This window comes from Fringilla coelebs (assembly GCF_963513975.1).
Source record: "Fringilla coelebs genome assembly, chromosome: 5".
NCBI lineage: Eukaryota > Metazoa > Chordata > Aves > Passeriformes > Fringillidae > Fringilla > Fringilla coelebs.
In genome coordinates this window covers 62,265,030-62,289,398 of record NC_140033.1, presented here as the reverse complement: position 1 = coordinate 62,289,398, position 24,369 = coordinate 62,265,030, and the positions used below count along the sequence as shown (strand labels likewise).

Here is a 24,369-nt window from a genome sequence, read left to right as displayed (position 1 = left end):
TGGGATGAAGTCTCATGTGGGTTCAAGGAGGCTCTCAGAAGGGGAAGAAACCCTTTTGGGGTGGGATGGGGTGGGATGGGATGGGATGGGATGGGATGGGACGGGACGGGACGGGACGGGACGGGACGGGATGGGATGGGATGGGATGGGATGGGATGGGATGGGCAGCACTGGGTTATCTTCCAGCACTTTGACTCAGTGACCCCGATGTTCCTGCAGAGCTTGGCACCTTCTTGCACCTGCTGGGGCAAGGAAGACAGGGCTGCTGCCACGAGGACTCCCAGGGCCTCCCAGGCCAGGGAAGAGCGGGCAGGATGGCCTCCATCTTCCGGAGCGAGGAGATGAGCCTGAGGCAGCTCTTCCTGCAGGTGGAGGCTGCCTACTGCTGCGTGGCTGAGCTCGGGGAGCTGGGGCTGGTGCAGTTCAGAGATGTGAGTAGTGCCTGGCTGGCATGCTGAGCTGTTGGAGAGGTGCCCCAGCGTGTGCTTGTCCTTCCCTCAAAGCGCTTGGGAAAGATGCCCCTGTAGGGAGGCCAAAAAGTCCACGGTGAGAGCGGGATTTCCCCAAGGCTGATCTGAAACCCAAACACCATGCCAAGACCCCAGCCATCCCTGAGTCCCCACCCAGCGCTCTGCATGCCCTCTGCACAGCCTTAGAGCAGCCCTTTGCATCATCAGGAGGCAGGAAGGGTCCCCATGAAGGGCCCTCTGTGACTCCTGCTGTCACAGCAAGGGTGTGGGCAAGGCCACCAGGTCCTGGGCCATGAGGAAGCCCACGGTATTGCCCTGCCAGCAGGACCCTGTCACACCCAGTGGTGTCTGCCATCCTCACCAAAGGCCCTTGCTCTCTGCTAATGTTAAAAAATGAGCACAGCACTGTGCAGCCTTCAGCCCCAGGCTTGTTTTCCCTCCTGTTTTTAGCTGAATGTGAATGTCAACAGCTTCCAGAGAAAGTTTGTGAATGAAGTGAGAAGGTGCGAATCCTTGGAGAGAATCCTGCGTGAGTAAACGCTTGTCAGATGCAATCGGCTTCCTGCCAACTGGTGGTGTGGGATTTGTTTCTTTAAGTGCTCTCACACTGGGGAGCAGAATTAGTGGCAAAATGGTGATGTTTTCATCTGAGCCCCTGGAAATGTTTTCCATGGCTCAGCTAATTACCACTTCACCCCATATGGGCAATAAATTGTTGCCCTTGTTTTGAAAATGGTGAACTGAACTTTAAACTGTTAATTAGCTTTTATAAAATCACAAGATAAATCTGGGGCTGGGCAGGTGGCTGGTCCAGATAACCTGACTGTTACACCAGTGCACCAGGTGTTGGCACACACTTTTTCTAGGCTTCAGCCTTGAGATAAGTCTTTAAAACACAAGCAGCAGCACAACTTGTGATTCCCACTGTCCTGTGGATGTGTGTCCTGGGAGCTCTGCACTCTCCCCACCACAACGCTGGTGCCCACTGTGCCCACGGCGGCAGCACCTGGCATTGTTGGCCAAGCAGTGGAACCTGAGCTTTCTGCATGCCTTACTCACTGCCCCAAATAAAGGGGGCCATGGTGTCCCCCTGTGCCAGGGCTGAGGGCTGCCCATGTGGGAATGATCGCTGTGACTTCAGCCTCCACTGGGAAAGGAGCCTGGGGGTGTTAATTCCTTGGTGGCTGTGTATGTGCTCTGGGATGATGGCACTCATGTATCAACTAATCTTGTCACAGCTCCACTGGATGCCTTGGTCCTGGCTGAGCAACAAGCTGGTGACCAGGATGATGCACCAGGGATGATTCTGTGTTGAGAGTTCTGTGCCCTTTGCTTGCAGGTTTTCTGGAAAATGAGATGGAAGATAATGTTGAGATAGTGAAAGGAGAAAAGTATCCAGAGACACCCCTCCCTCGGGAAATGATTGATATGGAGGTACAGAACTTGGAGTGGACCCAGGAGAGGGAAGGGTTGTGCACCAGGTTGTCTGTGTAATGTGCTCAGTAGAACCCTCCCTGCAAGGAAGAGTCTGGTGCCTGAGGCTGGCACAACTCTCCCTGCCCAAGGAGGCGCTCCCCAGGTTGCTGCCTCAGCACTCAGGTTGAGGCTGGTCCTGCTGCCTGTTCCTAAAGGAGCTCAGTCTTTTTACCATGCCCTGTGAAACATCCCTCTGGTCCCCCATATTAAGGAAAAATTATTACTTTCACAGAATGCCTCATCATCCTATAGGAGAGAATAAGAAAGGTTTGGTGTGGGAGAATAAGAAAGGTTTGGTGTTTTACCAAGAGACCTGATGTTAGAACCCACTTCACTGCATAAAAATTCCAGGACTGCCTGTCCTGCTGGGAGTGTGGTTGTGATGCTGGGGCCTGACACAAATACTTGGGCCTCGCTTTTGGATGTCCAAGGGATGCTTTATTCCAGCCCAGCTGGTAGCAAAGTTTACTGACAGGGTAATTATAAAATGCTGCATACAAAGGTGGCTAGAAAGGAAAATCAAGCTTTCCAAGGGCTTCAGCTGCACAAGCAATTTGGTTTCCTGGTGTATTCCTGGCCCCATGTCAGCACCTAATTTTTGGCCTATTGCTCATGAATCTAAACTGCTTTTGTAGTGAGTACAATGGCAGCCAGTCAGTCTGGGGTGTGAGATGTGTGAGGAACAGCAGAGATACCCAGCCAGGCTGAGACACCTACACCACACACACCTACCTGCCTGTGCTTGGGTCAGGGGCATCAGAACTGCAGTGCCAGAGGAGGACAACACATCCATCAGGGAATGTTTGCAATGGAAAAGTGATGCACTGGCATTGATGAATATTTTCCTACAAAAAGTGGTAATCAAACTGTTTGTTGAATATTTCTGGATTCTCCCTTGAAAAAAAAAACAAACCAAACCAAAACTGTTGTTTGAGATTTGGTATCACCTTGGGAAAGAGCTGCTGATCTGCTTCAGAGTTTTTCTGGATGTGCTTGGACCCTAAACAGACAGTGCTGGAGAAACTTGAAGCCGAGCTGCTGGAAGCCAACCAGAACCAGCAAACATTGAAGCAGAACTTCCTTGAGCTGACAGAGCTCAAACATCTGCTGAAGAAAACCCAGGATTTCTTCGAGGTGAGAGGCCTCTTTGCTCTTCCGACAGAGATGTGGAAAGTTCTTTTAAGAACTTGCACTTTCATTTGGTGTATGTTGCTTTTAGAGGTCTTTACCATAAGCCATGATGAGGTTTTCAAAAACACCTCAGTCGCTTTGGAGCCTGCATTGCTCTGTGAGTCAGTGGGGCTCAAAAACTCAGCTCACAAATCTCTTTGAAAATATCATTTATGCTTTTCCATTGCTAAGATATAACTTATTTTTATTGGTTTTCCTTCAGTCTTATCTCCATGGAAAGCTACCTTTGGGGAGAAATTTTTAAGGGAAAAATGTGAAAATAGTTTTCAAACTGGCAATGCTGAAGAGTGTTTTGTAAAACTGATGTTTTCCAGGCAGAAACCAATCTGCCAGATGATTTCTTTAGTGAAGACACATCTGGACTGCTGGAGCTGAGAAGCACTCCTGCTGCTGCAGCTGCCAAGCTGGGGTGTGTATTGGTGATGGCCTCCAGCCTGGCCAGACTTCCCACCTGTGCTGCCTTGTGTGACACTGGCACAGCTTCCTTCAGCTTCTTAGCAGAGGGTGCTCACCAGCCTCCTCTGCACAGCTGTTTCATGAAGATAAGAGAGTGACTGTCCTCAGAAACTATCATCAAAATATGGTTAGGTTATGGGTCAGTGGGACAAAAGGACTTCTGGTTCTAGGCCACCAATTCCAGTGATGCCTTAGTAGGTATTGACTGAAAATTGCTGTCTTAAGGCACCTCACCCATGACTTCTGGACTCAGGCATCTGGTCCTCATGGATAGATGTCTAGCCACAGAAAAAGCCATGCTATTGCACAGGTCTGCAGTCTGATTCTTTCTCAGAAAAAGAAAACAGGAGAGTAAAGATAAACCAACACTTCCAAATTTCTACCTCCTGCCTCTGCCATTCAGGCACTCTCATTTTTGTGACTTTAGGCATCTCTCTATTCTTCCACTTCTAGCCAGAATTTTCTCTTCACCTTCACCTGTTGATCTAGGAATTTTTTTTTTTAAGAAAGAACCATAGAACAAAGTCAGTAGATTGAGATAAAAGCCAGGCTTGAGCAGGGAAGGTTTTCCTAGAAGTGCCTGCAGCAGCAGCAGAGCCCTGGCTAGCACAGACCAGAAAACAAGAGCTTGTGAAATCATGTGTGCTACAGGTCCTGAAAGGCATGGAATGGGCTTGTAATTAATTTATCTTGTAACTCTGCTCAGATTCACAGCAGGGGTAATAAAGAGGGAAAGGATGATCCCCTTCGAGCGGTTACTGTGGCGAGCCTGCAGGGGAAACATTTACCTGCGGTACACAGAAATGGACACCCCCATGGAGGACCCTGTGACAGTAGGTACCAACCTGGCCGTGCTTCCCTCTGCCCTCTGTGGGTGCTTGGGACCTGCAGACACAGAACTGGGCACCTGGATGTGCTGCAGCATGGGCTGCCTCTGCAGAGCTCTGGTCTGAGGACAGCCTGTAGGGCAAATGTGGGGCAGTTTGAGGGTGGGAGAGGTTTCTCTGACATTGCTTTCCCCTTTTGCTGCTGTTGAGGGGGTTTCCTTTTCCTGCCTGTCAAGGTGCACATGAGGCCTCACAGGGCAGCTGTATTACCATGGAAGTGGACTGTGGCTGTCCCCAGCTGGAATTAGCCATGGAGGATCGATTCCCCTTGGTGTCTCTGGGGTGAACCCTGTGCCCCAGTGGAACTCTGTCCCCTCTGCTCCACATTGCTCCTTCCCCCATAATCCAGAGCTGCTGGTGCATGTTTCCTGAAAGAGCATCTGGGGAAAACACTGCTGATGGGAAACTGGGGATGGGGAGTAAAACAACCAGTGGAGAGGCTGCTGAAAAAAAGATACCAACTTTTCTGCACTGGACTCTGGGTGTGTTATATTCTGCTTGAATTTTGTGTTGCAGAGAGAAGAGGTGAAGAAGAACGTGTTCATTATTTTCTATCAAGGAGAGCAGCTTAAACAAAAAATCAAGAAGATTTGTGATGGGTAAGGCAGGCCTGTGGGCAAGCCACAATGACTCCCCTAGAGGTGGTAACTGGCAGTCTAGGCTGGCTGAATTTGAAGCTAGATTTCAGATCTTCAGCTGTCAGCTCTGCAACCAACCTCCCTTCCCTTCCTCAGCTCTGCTGCTCCTAATCATGAAAGACATCCGTCACCTTGGCACTTGGAACTCGAGATCCTACATTTTCCTAAGTGGCATACAGCTCTTGAGAGCTTCAGCTGCTAGGTTTTTTACTTGGAACATCTAAAAGGGGATTCTTTAAAAAAATACCCAGCACTCTTCCCATGAAAATCAGGGTCCCTAACTTGAGGACTGGAAACGTGGTAATCCTCAACTTGCTCTCAAGCCTTCCTGCATTTCTTCATAGAAAGATGATGCTGTAGTTTATTCATCCCTTTCCCAAGGCCTTTGAGCAATATCTGTGTAATCAGAGACAGAGCCCAGGAGAGAAATGAAAGCTTCATACAACCTGACTTGTTTCCACCCTGTTAAGCATCTTGAAAAGATAATTCAGGTTGAATATTTTGTTACTCTTTCATAACACTGATGACCAATGAGCTTTGTTGCAGTGTAAATCAGATTTGATGAGAGGATCTGTCTGCTGTCACCAAGCCCATTTCAGGTATAGCTCCTCAGCCAGGCAAGGCCAGCCAAGAGCCTGCAGGGAAAGGCTGAGCAGTTGCTCTTCCCTGACATCTGCACTCAGGGCAGGTCTTTCCTTACATCCTGCCTTTCATCAGAATAAAAGCAGGTGGATCTTTCATCCAGCTGGCATCACTGACTTCAGTCCCAACGAATGACAGAACCCTGGGGCTGTTAGCAATTCCTGCATTGCAAATGGGGCCCTCCAAGGTACCTTCTATGAGCAGTGGAGGGCAATGACCATCCAGAGGGAAATCCAGCCCTCCTGAGGTAGGCATCTGTCTATGAAGCAGTCATGGACATGAGGGAAGGCTCCCAGCTCTCAATCACTCATTTCTGATGCTGGAGCTCAGACATACAGGGAGTTCTGCCACAGCCATTGTGCAGGATCAGACTGCTGCTGCCAGTGCTCTTTCAGTTTTCAGCAAGCCTCGTTCTCCTTCTGGATTACTATTTACTGCCTATAATAGAATCATAGAACAATTTGAGTTGGAAGGAATTTCAAAGATCATTTCATTTCAACTCCCCTGCCATAGGCAGGACACCTTCCAGTAGACTAGGTTGCTCAAAGCCCCATCCAGCCTGGCCTTGAACACTGCCAAGGATGGGGCATCCCCAACTTCTCTGTGCCATCCTGTGCCAGTGCCTCACCACCCTCACAGTAAAGAGCTTCTTCCTAATATTCAATCTACACCTACTCTCAGTTTAAAGCCATTTCCCCTACGTCCTGTCACTACCTGCCCTTGTACAAGGTCCCTCTCCAGCTTTCCTGTAGGCCCCTTTAGGTACTGGAAGGCTGTGGTAAGGTCTCCCTGGAGCCTTTCCTTCTCCAGGCTGAACAACCCCAAGTTTCACAACCTTTCCTTATAGCAGAGATGCTTCATCCCTCTGAGCATCTTCCTGGCCCTCCTTTGGACTTGCTTCATCAGGCCCACAACCCTCTTATGTCTCATTTCTTTTCCTGCTTTTTAAATGCTCTTCAGACCCCTTTTCCCCTTCTGCATGGGCAGTTGCTGGTGGGGAATGCTTCCCATTGGATTTTCCCCTGTGCTGAGGACCTTGCAAGAAGAAGTCACCGGGTCATACATTTAGAGCTGGCTGGGGTTTCCCACAGAGTGCTGAAAGCTCTTCATTGTGGATGTCTTTTTTTCTTTTTTTCTTTTTTTTTCCTCTGCAGCATTTAAAATTTCCTGTAGTCAACAGTCAAAGACTTTTTTCCTGGGATAGGAGTACAAGAACAAACAATGCAATTCCTGTCAACCTATTCATTGTGATTGACACAAAAATCCCCCAAACCATAGGCACAACCTTCTGCAGCTAGGGCTCAGGCAGTGCTGGAAATCCCTACAGGGAGGTTGTGGTGCAAAGTTTCTAGGAGCTAGCATTGCAGATGTATGTGGTGGTAGGTTTGTAGGAAGGAACTTAGACTGGTTTCTCTCAGGCCCTTGTAACTGAAGGAAAGCACACCTACCAAAGACAAATCCACAGAACACTCTTTGCAGTGTTAATGAAGTCATCTTCTATGTTCCTTCTTCCTTTCAGTTTTTTGGTTGCTAATATGCCCATCAATACGGATGTTTTCCTCTGTGGCAGATTTCTAAATGTATTAATCCTCTGGCCCTCCTTTTGTGCTCTGTGGGCCATCAGCTATCCCTGGTACCCAGGCCAAGACGTCTTAGTCTGGTCCACCTTTAAGGCAGGGATGACTATACCTAAAGCAGATGGCAGTGTCGTTCCAGCCCCAGCAGGACATTTCTGCTTAGCACTAAGTCATCATTCATGACAAGTAAATAGCCTGCAAAAATCATGGGACTGGTCTGAGCCAGCCTCCTGCAAGGCAGGCTAAGATTTGTTTGCAGAGCTGTGTGCCTCAGGTTACACTTGTAGTCCCTGCTTGACTCTAATTGGTAACATTAGTCTGCCAATTTCATGAGCATTAAGTCCATGCACAAATTTATTAGTGAAAGGTGTAGAGGGAGCAGGAAGGAGGAAAACGTAAGAATTTTTCCTTTCCTCCTTTTCTTGCAGCTGCCTCAGTACTAATGTGAATACTAAGCTGAGTTTATCAATGTAAGGATTCCCTGCTGAATTCTCCTGGAGCTTTCAGAGATGTCTGTGCCACTAGGGCAAAGCTGATACTCAGTATGCAAAATGGCTGTTAAAAGATCAAAGTAGCACTGCTGCAATAACGTTATTGGGAATGGGGGAACTGTACAGCATGGAGGAATAAGCTTTCAAGTTTGATTAAAAATCCTTATTAAAGATGAACTAAGAGCTGTGAAGAATAAGAAGATGGAAATAATTAGGTAGGGTGAATAACCTTTGGAAACGAATACCAGGTGTTGAGTGAGGAGAAATTCAATTCTGGAAAGGGAAGTTTAGCTGAAGAGCACGTGCTGTCATTACACACAGCTCTGGGCTGATCTCTAGGAAACTGCAGCTGTTTTGTTCAATTTGCAACTGTACTCACTTGTATGTGTGCTGGAACTGATTTTGTAGAGCAGGTGGTGAAATATCCTGCGCTCAGACAAAGCCAGAGTATGATGCTTATCTGTACACAGAGCCTGTACATTTTTGTCTCTCAAACAGGGATAGACCCCCTATGACCCTGTTACATCTTTTAATTCATCTCACATGAAGAAAGACAGCCCTTCAGCGGCCCTTACTCAGCATATCCACAGCAGGATGGTGGAAATGTGTTGCCTTAGGTCAGGGGCAGGAGATCTCTGCTCTGCAAAGAGGAAGGATCTCTTCCTGCAGATCTGATGGGCAGTATCAAAGTGGCAGGGGTGGCACATGCACCAGATATCACTGAACAAGCCAAGAAGTAGAAAACAGGAGGGATGTCTGCTATTTTAGTTACTGCAGCACCTTAGCTCATCTCAGGCTTGCAGGCAGAGCAGCAGCAGTGCACCCTGTGGCCTGTAAGGTCCTGGGGGGAACTCCTTGTGCCTGTTGCTGTGCATGAAGAATGCTCTGGGACTTGCTTTGCAGGCAGGACAGGTAGCTGCACACTTCTCAGAGAGACATGCAACTCATTTCTAATTGTCTGTGCTGGGATCATATAGTGTCCAACACTGCAGTGTGCTGTGCTGGTGGAAGCACCTTTACACCAGGTGACCTGCAGCTGTGCTAGAGAAGGTCGAGTTCCGTGCTAGAGCTGAAGCAGTACCTGCATGGAGCTAAGACTTTCACTCAATTTAGAATCCCACATTAGTCCTTCTTATACCACACTAAACAAACCCACTGAATCTTCCCCCAAACCCACTGAATCTACCCCCAAACAGAACCTTGGGGGTAAGCTTATAAAAACTTTCATTACTGGTTATCTAAGCTGATGTAGCAGACACGCTCTCAGGTGTTTGAAACCCTTCCCTAGTTCCCAAGGTGCCTAGCCAAACAGGTGGACTAGAAGCACACAGCCATTCTCCTACTTTATCCTGAAAATACCGTCCGTTTGTTTGTTTGCTCGCTCGCTTGTTTGTTTTTACGGGGTTATTTACTCATGCAGCCTGCCCGCACAAAGGGCGTTTGCTTGCAGTGCAGCAGTAGCTCAGCTGATGCCTTCTCCCAGTGCCTGCAGGAGGGTAGTGCAGACTGGCACATGGTATTTTTCCAACCTCGGTGCAACAGGGACATCTGTTGGCTACTGCGTTAGCAAGGCTGCCTTTGCCAGGGTGGGTGGGTTTTTCTTGAGTCTCAATTCAAGCAGCTTGTGGACAGAAGGGAGGTGTCTACATGTTAGTCATAGATGACCTCTGTATGACATCAGGTTCTTGTGTCACCTAAGACAAGGAGGGTTTTTCAGCTAGGGCAGGCAAAGGGATCCTTATTCTCATCAAGGGATAAAGGAACCTATTTGAACCTTTCTGGGAGACCAGGTGCAACTTTGTGGTATGTGAGAACAGTATATTGCTGGGTCAGGAATGAACTCCAGTTTCCCTGCCTTTGAGCTGAGAAGAGTACAGAGAAAGAAAACTCAGCTGGGTTTTATATAAAATTTGTATAAAATAACGGGTGTTTCTCAACTCTCTCTTACTGAGGCTAGATTTCGTGCCACAGTCTATCCTTGTCCAGAGTCTGCCACCGAGCGCCGAGAAATGCTCGATGGAGTCAACACAAGAATCGAGGATTTAAACACAGTAAGTGGCAGTGGCTTTCGTGAGGACTGAACCCTACAAGTGGGACCTGGCCAGATATTTGTCCTGTCTGAAACCATGTTGCAGACCACACAGGTTGTCTTCCTGACACCATATCTCATTATCTCCATTGTTCCCTTATGCAGCAGCACTGTAGTGGCCACATGGTGCATGGAGGTCCCAAGACCATGAACTCTAGTTCTACTCATGGGTGTGATATTCCCCAGGTTTGTGGCACAGAGCTGCCTGCAGGAGATGCCAGGTTGGGAGCACGGAGTGAGATGTGGCCAGTCTGTAAGCAACTGGGTAGAGAGCCAACCCACAGCTAGGTAACTCCCAGCGGTCTCCTCTGCACTTACAGTGACTCAGGGCCATGCAGAGAGAGTTCTTGGTGACCAGCACTGTGCACCTGCTGTTGAGTGATCCTGTGTCCACACCTGCAGATGCTGCTCTCCAGGATACCCCACACATTCATGCAAATAGTTCCTTTCCATCAACCCTCTTCCACCTGCCCTCTCCAACTGACTGAGTAGCTCATGCCCCCCATGTTTCCCTGTCTTGGGTGTTGCCCTGTGTTGTGCTTACAGGTGATAACACAAACCGAGTCCCACCGCCAGCGACTGCTGCATGAGGCAGCAGCCAACTTGTGGGCCTGGGGGATCAAGGTGAAGAAAATCAAGGCCATCTACCACATCCTGAATTGCTGTAACATCGATGTCACCCAGCAGTGTGTCATTGCAGAGATCTGGTTCCCAGTGGCTGATGCTGACCGGATAAAAAGAGCTCTCCATCAAGGAATGGTAAGAGAGCAACAGTTTGGGTCCTTGAAGCTCTCACCCACACTGAATGTTTATATGTTGAGCATATGTTCAGACAGGTCTGGTACTGTAATGTGGGGCTCCCTTTTCTAAATTTAGCTTGTCCCATTGTCGTTTGACCTTTTATCTTTTGACAGAGCTTAAGGTCAGCATTAAATGTTAGCAGGTTTGTAGCAGACCCTTCAGCCCGAAGTGGTTGTGGGGCCAGTTCTTCTATTCACTCTGTGTCTGTCCTTGTCACTGGGTTTGCAGGAACGCAGTGGCTCCACAATTGCCCCCATCCTCACTGCCATACACACCAAGATGGCACCACCCACCTTCAACAGGACCAACAAGTTCACAGCTGGATTTCAGAACATCGTGGATGCATATGGTGTGGGCAACTACAGGGAGATGAACCCAGGTGAGAAACACTCAGCTACATACATCTGATTTGCATGAGCCAAAGTAAAGCCTTTGAACTCTCTCACTATCCTAAAAAAAGTACTCACTGCTGATTGAGAAACCTGAACCATATTGGAACTGTTTGGTGTACAGGCATGGATTTTCTCAGGCAAAGATTTGGCTGTTGGTCTTTAATGAATGATTGTGATGGAAATAAGGAACTATACAAATACAGGTTTGAGAATGGTGAGGTAGCTGGTCTGAGGAAAAGAACTAAGCTCATAAGGGAAATGTAAGTTGAGCTCACTGTGTTGAGGCAAAGAAGGCCAAAAGGACCTGACAAAAGTTTGAAACAATGCTAGAGAATTTCAGACCACTGAGAATTAGTAGAAACCAAGAAATGGGGGCCCATGTGAAAGGGTGAGATTAACTCAGATTGTTGAGGCTGAGCAGGTTGAGAAACATGATAATAACCTTGTATTTGCAACACAAATACATTTTTGTGTTGCAAAACAGAATGCAGTTGTCTACACATGGTGTTTATTATGGTGAGGTAAGAAGCAAAGGATAAAACTGCAAGGAAGGTACAGGTCATACAACTGAGCATTCTTTGTGATGCTAAAGCTAGTTCTGCACTAGATCTGACTGCCTGGCGTGTAGGGGAGGAATTGAGGAGGCCTTTTAGGGCAGTACCTGTAAGGAATGGCCTGCTGGAGTAGACTGCTTCTTTGATGAGACCTTTTTGTTTAGAGAGAACTGAGCTTCTTGACCTTTCCCTCCTGCAGCTCCCTACACTATCATTACCTTCCCCTTCTTGTTTGCGGTGATGTTTGGGGACTGTGGCCACGGCGCTGTCATGCTGGGCTTTGCACTCTGGATGGTGATTAATGAGAAAAGCCTTCTGGCCCAGAAAAGCACTAATGAGGTGAGTACCAGGGGTGCACCCTATCAGCACAGGGAAAGGCTCATCAGCCCCACTGGATAAAGGGGACATCCAGCCTCCCAAGGGCTGTGTGGAGATGGTTCAAAGTTACCTCTGAGGCAGAGGTTTGGCAATTCTACAATTCTACCTACTCATAGACAGAGGGCCTAAGGGGCCCAAAATTTTCTATGAATAATTGTATATACACAGACTAGTACAATCATGTCTGCTGTTGGTTGAGGTCCACAAACTGATGTACACTGCCTTCTCCCCCTGCAGATCTGGAACACCTTTTTCAGCGGGCGCTACCTGATCCTGCTCATGGGCATATTCTCCATGTACACTGGCTTCATCTACAATGACTGCTTCTCCAAATCATTCAACTTCTTCGGTTCTTCCTGGCACATCATCCCCATGTTTAAAAATAACACTTGGAAGTAAGTGCTAAATGTAGGAAGGAAGTAAAAACACACCAAATGGAGCATGTAGGCTCGGAAAGAGAGAGACTGCCTGTGTGGGGAAAGGAAAGACTCCCTGCTGTGGATGCAGCCATGAATGAATCAGAGGTTTTGTCTGACACACAGAGATGAACTCACTATTGAAATGGAAATGTAGAGTCCCCGGGAACACGCCTGTTTGTTCAGGCACTGATGTGCATAAAAATCTGCAGGTGTCCAGGGCTGATGCATAGAGAATTATCAGTGTGAGGGAGGCTGCCATTGTGTGGGGCCCATTTACATGCACACAAGTGCAGGATAACAGGTCACAGAAAGGCTGGAGTCAGCTACAGATATCCTGTGGTAGTCCTCAGCACACCTCACATAAATATACTGTAGGCTTCGATAGAGACATTAAGCTGCAAAGGGCATTTCCCTTTTCTCTTGTAGTAAGGATGTGCTTCTAGAAAATACAGTGCTGCAGCTGGATCCAGCAGTCCCAGGAGTCTACTCTGGAAATCCATATCCATTTGGAATAGATCCGGTAATTAAATTAAATTGCTCTAAGATAATTTGTATTTCAATCCTGTTTCTGCATTTCAGGTGCATCAGTAGCTCCCTGCACTCTCTCTTGAAGCTGTGCTTTTCACCTCTTGCTCTTTGTTCCTTACATAGTTGTGGTTTAAGCCCAGCCAGCAGCCAAGCCCCACGCAGCCCCTCACTCACTTTCCCACCAGTGGGATCAGGGAGAGAATTGGAAGGGTGAAAGCTGGAAAGCTCATGGGTGGAGATATAGACAGTTGAACAGGGAAAGCAAAAGCTGTGCACACAAGTAAAGAATTAAGTCATCTCTTCCCTGGGCAGGCAGGAGCTGAGCCATCTCCAGGAGACCAGGACCCCATCACATGAGATGGTGACTTGGGAGGACAAAACCATCACTCTGAACATCCCCCCCTTCCTCCCTCTTCCCTCCACTTTATACACTGAGCATGATGCCATATGGTCTGGAATATTCCTTTGCTCATTTTGGGTCACCTGTGCTGTCTCTGTCTCCTCCCAACCTCCCATGCCCCCCACAGTTCCTCACCAGCCTCATGAAAAGCAGCAAAAGCCTTGGCTCTGTACAAACCCTGCTCAGCAATAACAAAAACATCTCCATACTATCTACCCTGTGTTTACAAATCCAAAATACACCCCCATACCAGCCACTATGAAGAAAAATATCTCTAACCCAGGCAAAATCAGCCCATTCCACCCCTTATTCCATACTATTTAGATCATGCTCAGGTATCACACTATTCAATACAACTTCATTAACCACCACTCACCCCACCATTCATCAGTCCTTCTGAAGCTTTCCTTTAGCCATTAGCAATTGATATATTGCTAACAGCTCTGCACAGGCAGCAGCAAATAGTCAGCAGGAAGGAAGTTTGATTTTGCTGGAGAGTGGTCCTGTGCAACAGTTTCTTTTCTAGCACACATCTGCTGAACTCTGTTTTCTTACTTGAGTACTTAACCCATTCCAGAGATAGCTCACCAGTTTGAAAGCAAACTTCCAAATTTCATGCAGTCTATTTGTTGCATGGAATGTGAAATAAATGGCAGTATTATTTAATTTAGCCACATTTTCTTCTCTGTGTCCTATTTCCCTTTTTCTTGTTGTTCTGTCTTTATCATGTATTGAAACATACTTTTTCACATCAAGCTTTCCTGTTTCAATCTTCATATTAGTCAAATAACCCCCATCCCTGCTGGCTGCACTCTCATTTTAATTGGTCACCCAAAGGAACTCTGTCCTCCTATGGTTCTCAGAGACATTGACCTTGTAGTCAGTTTTTTATAAACTCAGCTCTAAAGCTCTGCCTGGGATGTGAGCAGTCTGGTTCAGAAAATCACGTCAGAAGTAGCTGAGTTTTCTGCATGCTGCCCTAATTTAGGTTGACCTAGACTACCTCTTCCAACCTGGCTTCTCCCTGTTAAAGAGTGTAAAAGTCCTAGCTGGGAGGGAAGAATGGCTGAACAAGTTCTGGCAGGGAAGGGGTGGACAGGAAGCACCAGTTTCCAGATAATCTCTGAGGAGATCATCTGTGTCATCTGCCCTGAAGGATGGATGGCTCTTAGCATTTTGCAAATCCTGCTGGCATGACTGAGGTGTACCTTGGAAAAAAACTCACCCTGATATGGAAAAGCTAGGCAGTCTCTTTGGTATCCAGAGAAGAGGCAAAGCATGTCAAACAAACACGCAAAAGCTAAGGTTTCACCCTCCAAATAATCCTGTCTTCCTCCTTTCTCTTCAGGTACTATACTTAGGGTCTGAAAAGTGGTGTCTACTCACTGTCTCTGAGGACAGAAGACTTTGGGGTCTAGGAAGTTTGAGAAGAAATGAGAAACAACCCTGAAGCTCTGTAGCATACAGAAGGCAGGACTGAGAAGGGATGTATGTCCTAACATAACTAAAAAGTTAGTGCAGAGAGGCAGGCATTAAGCTCATCTCCATGACCAAAGAGCTGAAAAGGGTTTTTCCTGTTCAAACAAAAAGTTTGAAAATGGTCTGTCCTCTGTGCTTCTCTGGTGAGGGTGGAACTAATTTTGGTTGCAGCAGGAGGGATTTTCTCATGCCTTTCCACTTTTCTTAAAGATGATGACTCAGCCTAAGGACAGGAAATGACACAGAAAATATCTAGGTTCTGCTACCAGCCTCTGCAGAGGTTTCTGGAGGACTGAAGCAAAGTCATAGGACCATTTTAAATCCTTGTTATTTCCTTTGTTAAATAAGTTTAATGCTTTATACATTTTAGATTAATACCTTGGCAGAGTGAAAAGTAATAAAGGGAAAATCTAGATTTCTGTGCATTGCTACCCTCTTGCTAGAACTGGTAGGAGTAAATTGATGGTGCCAAAGCAACAACTTCCACAAACCCTTTATTGATCAAACACCTGAAAATCTTGTTCTCTCTCCCTGTTCCTTTACCCAAAGATCTGGAATGTTGCATCGAACAAGCTGACTTTCCTGAACTCCTACAAAATGAAGATGTCAGTTGTCATAGGGATTGTGCATATGGTTTTTGGGGTGATACTCAGTCTCTTCAACCACATGTAAGTTCATTTCAGCAAGCCTGTTGCTGCAGCAGCACACAAGTCCTCATCACTAAACTGGTGTCCTTCACTGAGAGAAAGTCATATTTTGGAGTGATGATTTGAACTTTGACCTTTCCCTGGTGTGAGTAGAAATGTCCCATACACTGGCTGACTCACACAATGGTTGATATACAGTGCTAAATCCAAAGGACAGCCATAACATTGCAGGTATTTTCTTCAATAAACTCTCTTTTGAACTTACTTTCTTATATTCTCAATTTTGCAGAAATATTGAAGTGCACTAAATTAAAAAGATGTAGCACCTCCCACTATTGACAACTTTCCTCTTGAAAGACAAGCTCTTTTGGCCTAAAACAAAACACACTGGAATCTTGCAGAGTGTGTGCATTTCGCCTAGCTTAGCAGCTCTTGATCAGGGTTTGTGATTGTCCTTGTCTATATCTCTGCCTCTACATTTTGCAGTAAATAAAAAATGGTGATAGAGTGCAGGGGCTGATAGTATTGTGTTGAGAGACTCTCCAAAGCTGCAATGTGTGTAGTGACCTTCAAGGACAGAAGGGGTTTGAGAGGACCCTACAGGACTGATACTACACCTGGTTCTGACCTTTCATGACATATAACGCTCAACTTTGTGAATAAGACATTTTTTTAAAATTGTCTTTTATTTCAGTGTAACAATCTTTTGAGGTGCTGAAATACTGGTAGGTCAAGTACAAAAACCTGAAGATAATCAGTATAACAGAGCTTTTGTATTTAAACAATGGCTTTCACTGATAAAGGCTTTAATTATGGACTTCTTTCTTGGTTAGTGACAGTTGTAAATTTGTTAGGTTATTTTCCAAAAACTAAGTACTGCCAGACTTGGGTGCAAACTTGTATTAATATTTAGTGTATTAACTCTAATTTTCTTTCCTGATTCTTTCCAGCTACTTCAGGAAATATGTAAACATTATCCTTCAGTTCATTCCAGAGATGATTTTTATCATCTCTCTTTTTGGCTACCTGGTCTTCATGATTATTTTCAAATGGTGTCATTTTGATGTCCATTCATCCCAGAGTGCACCAAGCATCCTCATCCACTTTATCAACATGTTTCTCTTCAACTATAGTGACACTTCAAATGCTCCGTTGTATCTGCATCAGGTATGGATCAAGCAGCCTGAATCCACTGTAGTTTTGTATTTGCAGTGGGTGTTGTGGAGAGTGGGCATAAAGATACAGGCTCAGAGGCTCAATCACAAGCGTCAGTCACAAAAGTAAAGTTTATTCTTCTGGTATTTGTGTTGGTCTTGTCAACAGGGAGAGGAAAGCAGCTATCAGTCAGTGATGCAGACGAAATCTCTTTCCTAGTGTCATTCTGACAAGAATAATGATGCAGTGGAAGATACTATTAGGGGAAAAAAAATCAAAGTGTGACTAGAGATACAAAGCTGTGTATTGCAGGCATACTGTCCTGCAGTCTGGTCACAATGCTAGAGACATCTTCCTTTCTTCCTATAAGATAAGTTCCTATTTCATCTTTGGAAAGCTTTAATACTTGACATTTTCACCTAAAAAAGTAGAAGTAGCTAGATGATTTTCTAGCTTTTTGTCAGAAATAACTCCTCTTGGGAGTTCACTTAAAAAAAAAAAAAGTAAGCGAAAAAATATCCCCTAAGAGAAAACTTGTTTTAAAGTCATCTCTATTTATATTCTCAGAACATGGCATTTTTTTCTTTGATTTCTTTGATTTACATCAGCAGCATCAAGGAATAATCTGCAAGCAAGTGCTGCATACAACCACATGTGTGCACCCACATCTATACAGTTGCACACTGGGCATTCCAACATGAGCTCAATTTTAGGGACAGCTGGTGAGTCAGAACTAGCAGAGCCCTGATCAGCTCCAAGAAACTGTGTTATGGATTCAGGGGAGTTTAGATAAACAGAGTCTTCCCAGCCTTTAAAAAGTCTTTAGATAACATTGTGCTTTGTAACAACACAAAGCTTTCCCAAGGTGGCAATTTTTTTCTTATATTCCTGTCCCCCTGCCCCACCAGGAACAGAATGTGCCATCTACCAGGGTAGTCTGAATGAAAATATTGTATGAGCCCAATCATAAGGTGATCAGACATCTGAGGCAGCTTTAAAAATAAGGTTTAAGGTTAAGAAGATGTGGTTTAAGGTTTTCTTTGCTTGTTTTAATGTTGCTGTTTTCTGAAAGTACCAACAGTTTTGTCCGGACAGCAACAGGGGTGCCATGCTGCAATGTTAGAACACTTTATATTGTGGGGACAATCTGTTACCAAACCCAAGCTATGGGGCTTCAAATCCTTCTGGAATTGCAGATGTGGAGTAAATCCAGGGCAAGACTTGAATGACTTGGTTCTTACTGTAGCCTTTCTACACTGATCAGAGCAAGGCAGCCTGACTGACTCACACAGAGTTAGAACATTCACTTGGGACACTGAATAGCCAGGTTCAAGCCAGCAGCATGAAATTTTGGTAAATTAACCCTTTTCAGCATGAAAGCCTTTCATCTCTAGGTCTCCAACCATCTCTAGCTGAATGTGCTTCCTGGAGCCTTAACCACTATACATTTATTTCCTTATTCTCACAAGCAGAGGATACACAGCCAAATACAACAAATACAACAGGGAGTTGAGTTGTATTTGTTGTATTAAAAAAATTACCATTATATAGACTCAGCTTTCTAACCATAAACTTAGTTGGCTAAATGAAGTAAAACAACTTCTTGCTCTTGTTTTGTCTTTTAGAAAGAAGTGCAGAGTTTCTTAGTCATATTTGCTCTGATTGCTGTTCCCTGGATGCTCCTAATTAAACCTTTCATCCTCCGAGCCAACCACCAGAAAGCACAGCGCATGGTAAGGGATGTGGATCAGCTGGGGGGGATTCAGTACTGCAAAGACAAAGCTGGGGAGACAGACCCCAAAAACTCCTTGCAATGATGTAATTCCACATTTCTCTGACCTCAGGCTTTCTCTGACAATTTCGAAGTGTGCTGTACACCACATATGGCCAGGACATGTGTATGGACATGTCTAAACCATCTAAACTAGAATCAGAGAATGACTAAATTTGGAAAGGATCACTGGAGGTCATCTGGTCCAAACTCCCTGCTGAAACAGGGTTCCCTAGGGCCCTAGGGTTCTCTAGGGGATGCTCATTACTCAGGTTTGTGTCCAGACAGCTTTTGAATATCTCCAGTGAAGGAAACATTTCCCTGGAAGCAGGCAAGGACATACCCAATTTGTTAAGCTGACACCAAGCTCTTTCACCTGTTGTATCCAAAACCAAAGAAGATTCAGAAAGATTGAAGTGCTGGTAAAGGAAACACAGGGAAAACACCTCAGTTGTCAGTCCACAGTCTCCACTAACCATTAGTTTGCTCTCTGTAGAAATGGGGCATCTGTGAAAGTCCTGGCCGTGGGGAGAGCAACAGTGCTTGAAGGAGAGGTTTGATTTAAAAGCTGTTGCCTGCTTTCTGGTAGTTCTTTCTTCCTTAAGTGATTGCCTTCACATTAAGAGAGCCCTCCTTCCCATGGGCTCTGTGGTTTGCCCACAGCTTCTCAACACACAGCTGCGGCAGCTGCAGTTTCCCAGCTGATCATTAATTCTCTCCATTACTGCACTAACAGGACTTTACATGTCAGTCAAGATTTACTTCTCTTTATAGTTAGAGTTAGTGACTGGAGTTCCATTTATAGGGCACAGATGTTTCCATTTGAAGAAAGAGATGCTGGTTTGCTGCTTGACCTTTTCCAACCCAGTCACTTCTGACCTATAATTGAAAGCCAGGTCCCTAGGAGACCTTTTCAGCCCTGCCTCTGCACTGTAATTTCTTATTTTGTCATTCTTCTGGGATTTGGATGAAGGCTTGACATGGCTGGCTCCATCTCCTGCTTTTATGCCAGGAACATCTGACAGGTTTTACCCACCTCCTATTGTGCCCCCATATTTCTATTCCTAATTTTCATATGTTAGCTGTCTGATCACATCCTACATTCCCCTATATTTATATGTTTGCAGCAAAGTCTGTTTTCTATGCTGACATTCAGGTAAAGCAAAGATAAAGCGGGTGTGACAATCATTACTGCTGCACTAGGAAACAATATGTTGTCAGGAGACCTTTCCCATGAAACCTGCTGGAGGCTATAAAGGGTGACAAGGCAGAACCTGACAGAAGCCATGAGGTCTCTATTTGGTTATGCTGTATAATAGGACTATTAGATCAGGTTGTTCAGGCCTCTAGAAAAGTCCTGTAAATAATAATTGTAGAGAAGCTGCCACAAGGTTTTTGCCAATTTAAAGTGAATCAAGAGCTTTGAATTTTATTTCTGCCTGTATCCAAGAACTGTGTGACCTTTATCAAGTCATATGATCCTCTCAGGCTTTGTTGCTCTTTCACTTGACACTAATTGCTTTGATTTGCACCCATCTAATTGGGATCATCAACTTTAAAAGTACCTCAGTTTTCTCATTTGCTAAAAGTGATGGGTCTTCTCATGGTGGGATCAAGGAGTGCATTGTGACACTAGAAACTAGCTACAAAATAGTTGGAATCACTGGAAAATGCTCTTGGATGGAAAACATTTAGGTATTATTATCCATCTGGTGGGAATATTCAATTTCTGCTGTCCTTGATGACTATTGTTGAAACTGTCTTCGTGTTCATGATATAATCCTTCACATGTTACCCACCATGAGGTTATTGAGGGAGTTCTGTGCCATGGACTTCTCCATTTTGGTATCAACCGAGCATACTGCATTTTGTTTCTGAAAGATCCGTTCTCAAGCCACCTCAGGAAACTCGGGAGGTGAAAATGAGGTAGATGTCCCAGAGACCAATCACTCCAAGAAAGCTTCCCAGGGAGACCACAGCGGTGGCCATGAAGGACATGAGGGTGAAGATGAAGAGGTAAGAAACTTTGGACAGAAAATTATTCAGACAACACAATTGTACAAGACACAAAATCAAGCAGAAGACTTTTGCAGCATTGCCAGCCCTTCTGTCTAACAAGATACCAACACATACTGTTGTAACAGTTTGTGTTTTCAAACAGAATAGGGTTTGAACTTTCATTGAATTAATTCCTCTGAATTTTTCCTTTGGTTTTGCCTGGTGGTGGCACGCATTCTTGCAAACCTCAAGCTTTTACAAACCTCGAGGATTTATTTCTTCAGGGATGGTTGTTCACTTCCACATTGCACCCAGTGAAGGTCAGCCCGTTCCCAAGAGTCAGTGAGCTTTCCTTCCTCTATATTGCAAAGCAGCATTTAAAATTGGCAGTCAGAATTGTTGACTAGGGAGAGAATCCTTCCTTTGGCAGATATTGTCAAGAGCTTCTACAGTAGGAAGCAACACAGGAAAAAGTGACAAAAATATTTGTAGCAGTTGGGAGTATCAACAATATTGAGTGTGGATATGGCTGGCTGTTCCCAGTCACAGGGAATCTTCACAGATTTGCTTATTCATTATTGTGAGATACAGTTATTCAGTGATATCTCCCAAAATGTGTATGCTCATAGGCAGATAGTCTGAAAGCCCCTATTTTACATAAGAATTTCTGTCTCTATAAGAAATGACAGAGATTGGCAGCAACTGGATTGACATTTAAGGATTTGAAATCGTAAGAGTGGAACATGAGCTGTTCCCCAAACATTTAGTTTTCACTGGAATTGTATTTCTCCAGCGAGAATGTATGGGAAGATCATACAGAACTGACACTTTTCAGATCAGTCTTTTCCTGGGAAATACATTTGTGTTGCTCAGGACGTAGCAAGGAAAGGAGTAAGAAGAGCCTTTGGTGGAGGGTTGCTCTGCTAACAAGAAAACCCTGAAGTGAGAACTAATAAAACTTTTTTTGGTTTTATATGTTGTTTCAGTTCAATTTTGGAGACATATTTGTCCACCAAGCTATCCACACCATTGAATACTGCCTTGGCTGCATCTCCAACACAGCCTCCTACCTGCGACTCTGGGCGCTGAGCTTGGCCCATGCACGTGAGTGTTTGTCCCCCTTCAGTCTCCTCACCATGCTGGTCATGGCTTCTGCTGGTGTTTGACTGCTCCTGCAGATCTCTTCATGAAATCCATGTTTCTCCTTGTGGATATTTCTGTGCCAGGATGTTTTGCTTCTGGTTAGATCACTCTGAGTGTTTCATGGTGGGCATCTCAGTTTTCAGAGGTGATCCCTGGCAGCTCTGAAAGGGCCAGGGCACTGCTCTTTAGCCACCCCTCTGGAATAGTCCTCATGGTGTGTGGCACGGTGGGAGGTGCAGTCCACTTGTGTAGTCCAGTCCATGGAGGTGAAGGCAGTATGGGAGCCAGAGCTGCTTTTCCCAAGAAGCACATGCTGTAGCCTTAGGGTATGCAGATGAATGCCAAAATTACTTGAAACAGTAATTTTGATTCTGTTCAGCAAACAAGAAAGAAAAGGTCTGGCTCAAGAGCTTCTGGAATTTGTCATTTTCACTGGGATCTTTCCCAGAAACATTCAGTGGAACATCACACTCCATGAAAAATGTACAGCATTTCAATGCCTCTTGTCTTGGTTTGTGATAAAAACAGATGCTCAAATACTAGAAATTGCCTCAGGCTGGAACTTAGATTTTCAATGTTTCTAATTTTTCTAAAATGCTTTTTATTAATATTGCTGTAATGCCTCTGGCTAGGAGTTGCACCTGCCCTAAAGAATTGTGCACACAAAAAAAGGAAAATAGAAAGGGGGTGGGGGGCAAGGAGGGGGGCTGTGGTGTGGCATGCCATGGATTGACAGGGGTGAGCTGTACTTCTTGGCACCGAAATGAGCTTAGTAAGAGTGGAGTGGAGGCTGATAGACATTAGCTTTACTTGGAGAACAGATACCCAAATAAAACAGAGCCACTAAAAAGCTTAGCTGAGGGCATGCATATTCTGCAAACTGGGAAAAAGGGGTGAGCTGGCAGACTGCGTGCTGCATCTGTCCGTCGCTGCTGCTCAGCGCTCTTTTCCTTTTATTTCCTTCTGCAGAGCTGTCAGAGGTCCTTTGGACCATGGTGATGCACAGTGGGCTCAGCAGCGGCGGCTGGGCCGGCCTCATCGCCATCTTCATCATCTTCGCGGCATTCGCGGTGCTGACGGTGGCCATCCTGCTGGTCATGGAGGGGCTCTCGGCCTTCCTGCACGCCTTGCGCCTGCACTGGTACGGGCTGTGCTCCTCTGGAGCGTTCCCAGACCAGGCTCTGGGAGGGAACAGGCTGGGCATAGTGGTGGACATGCTGTGCCAGTGCTTTGGACCACTGGTTGTCTTTGGCAAATGAAGTGAGGGAGCTCCAAAGGGAGCTCAGAGATCCCTGCTCTGACCTGCTCCCTGGGGCAACCTGCTTGTCCTCCTGCACCTGCAGGGGTTGTCAGCATGTGGGGCAAATGCAGTGCTGTCCTGGTGAACATGCAGAGCCCCTGAGGCCTCTCTGACCTGCACCACAAGGCCCCAAGGCAGCACGGCCACACCACTGGCTGTGTATCCCACCCAAGGTTCTAACAAGACTGCTGCCAAGGGCAGCAGGAGCTCAGCTGGGAGTACAAAACCTGATGAAAACCTGGGTCTATGCTTGTGTCATCAGCCCAAGCTGAGCTTCAGGCTGCTTAGGCTTTGTGGCAAACCAGCTCCAAGTTAGCCCCTGCTTATCAGTGCAGGCAAGGACAGTGGTGGGGACCCACCATCAGCACATGAGCAAGACCAAGGTGACAAAATACCCTTCACCACCACCATAACTCAGCATCCTACCAGAGCCCCAAGCTGTGGCCTTTTTCACCAATTAATGTCCCAGCACAAGTCATAAACACTGCATGGTGCAGGTGCCTGTCACTGTGCAGGAAAGAGGAGGGGTCTGTCTCCCTCCAGTGTAATTAGCAGGTGGTTCTCTCAGCTCTCAGAGCTTCTAGAAGCAGGTTACCAGGCAAGGTTCTGTTCATTGGCCTTGTGATCAGCATTTTCAGTCTGGCCTGATGGAAAGTCAGGGCTGATGTGTGCCATGTTGCTCCCTGGGCTGCCTGTGTCTCACTGCTGGTGCCATAAAGGGCTTACATCCACAGCTTAGAGCCCAACATCTTGTGGCCTCCCTTTTCCCGTGGGTGCCGTATTTCAGCCTCTTGGCTGGCTGTAGGTCCTGCCTACAGGCAGCACTGATGCCTCCCTCTGCTCCTCCCTAGGGTGGAATTTCAGAACAAGTTCTACGTGGGAGCTGGGTACAAATTTTCTCCATTCTCCTTCAGTCACATCATCAATGGCACTGCAGAAGAGTAAAACCACTGCATCACTCCTCAGACCAGCCTCCGTTTCCTTGCGGTGGCTCACTCACAGAGTAGGATACGTGGGATGAAAGAGAATGGGGCATGGCCCTTGAAAGAAGAGCTGTAGATGAATATGTCCTAGCTACATTCCAATATCCTCCTGTATCAGCTAAGAGATGGCCTGTATCTGCTGGTCTGGCTGGACCCTTGGCTGAGACTCCATTGATGTCTGCAAGTACCTGGTCCTCAGCATTTGATGGGGCCAGCTGCCTCCTGCTTGGTTGAAAAGAGGAGATGCAGCTTTGGAATTAAATCAGTTATTAACAATCCACTCACATGTGTTCTGCTCCATTTGCTGCCTTGTTGTTGTGGTATGTTTCTTTCCAAGGAAAATATGTTTTGTCTGTGGTTGATCATGTGATGTAATTAAGTCCCTTATAGGATTTCAGCCCTTCATTGAGCGCACAATGCAAACCATCTCAAAGACAGATCATATTGCAGGCTTGCAATTTTCTACATGCTTTACTAGAATAACCCCCTTTTTATCTGATTTGC

General features: G+C 45.9%; 1 protein-coding gene across 1 annotated transcript; it reads left to right on the top strand.

The window, feature by feature from the left end:
- Positions 1–314: 314 nt before the first annotated feature.
- On the top strand, positions 315–23,827 carry ATP6V0A4 (ATPase H+ transporting V0 subunit a4; the record flags this gene model as incomplete). Its single annotated transcript, XM_084205358.1, has 20 exons — positions 315–431; positions 921–999; positions 1,810–1,904; positions 2,955–3,080; positions 3,452–3,546; positions 4,300–4,426; positions 4,997–5,079; positions 9,786–9,879; positions 10,464–10,676; positions 10,947–11,097; positions 11,864–12,003; positions 12,280–12,437; positions 12,888–12,981; positions 15,418–15,536; positions 16,466–16,682; positions 18,296–18,403; positions 20,323–20,457; positions 21,426–21,543; positions 22,552–22,723; positions 23,734–23,827. 20 exons carry the CDS (start codon positions 315–317, stop codon positions 23,825–23,827), a joined length of 2,535 nt encoding a protein of 844 aa, XP_084061484.1.
- Positions 23,828–24,369: the final 542 nt, after the last annotated feature.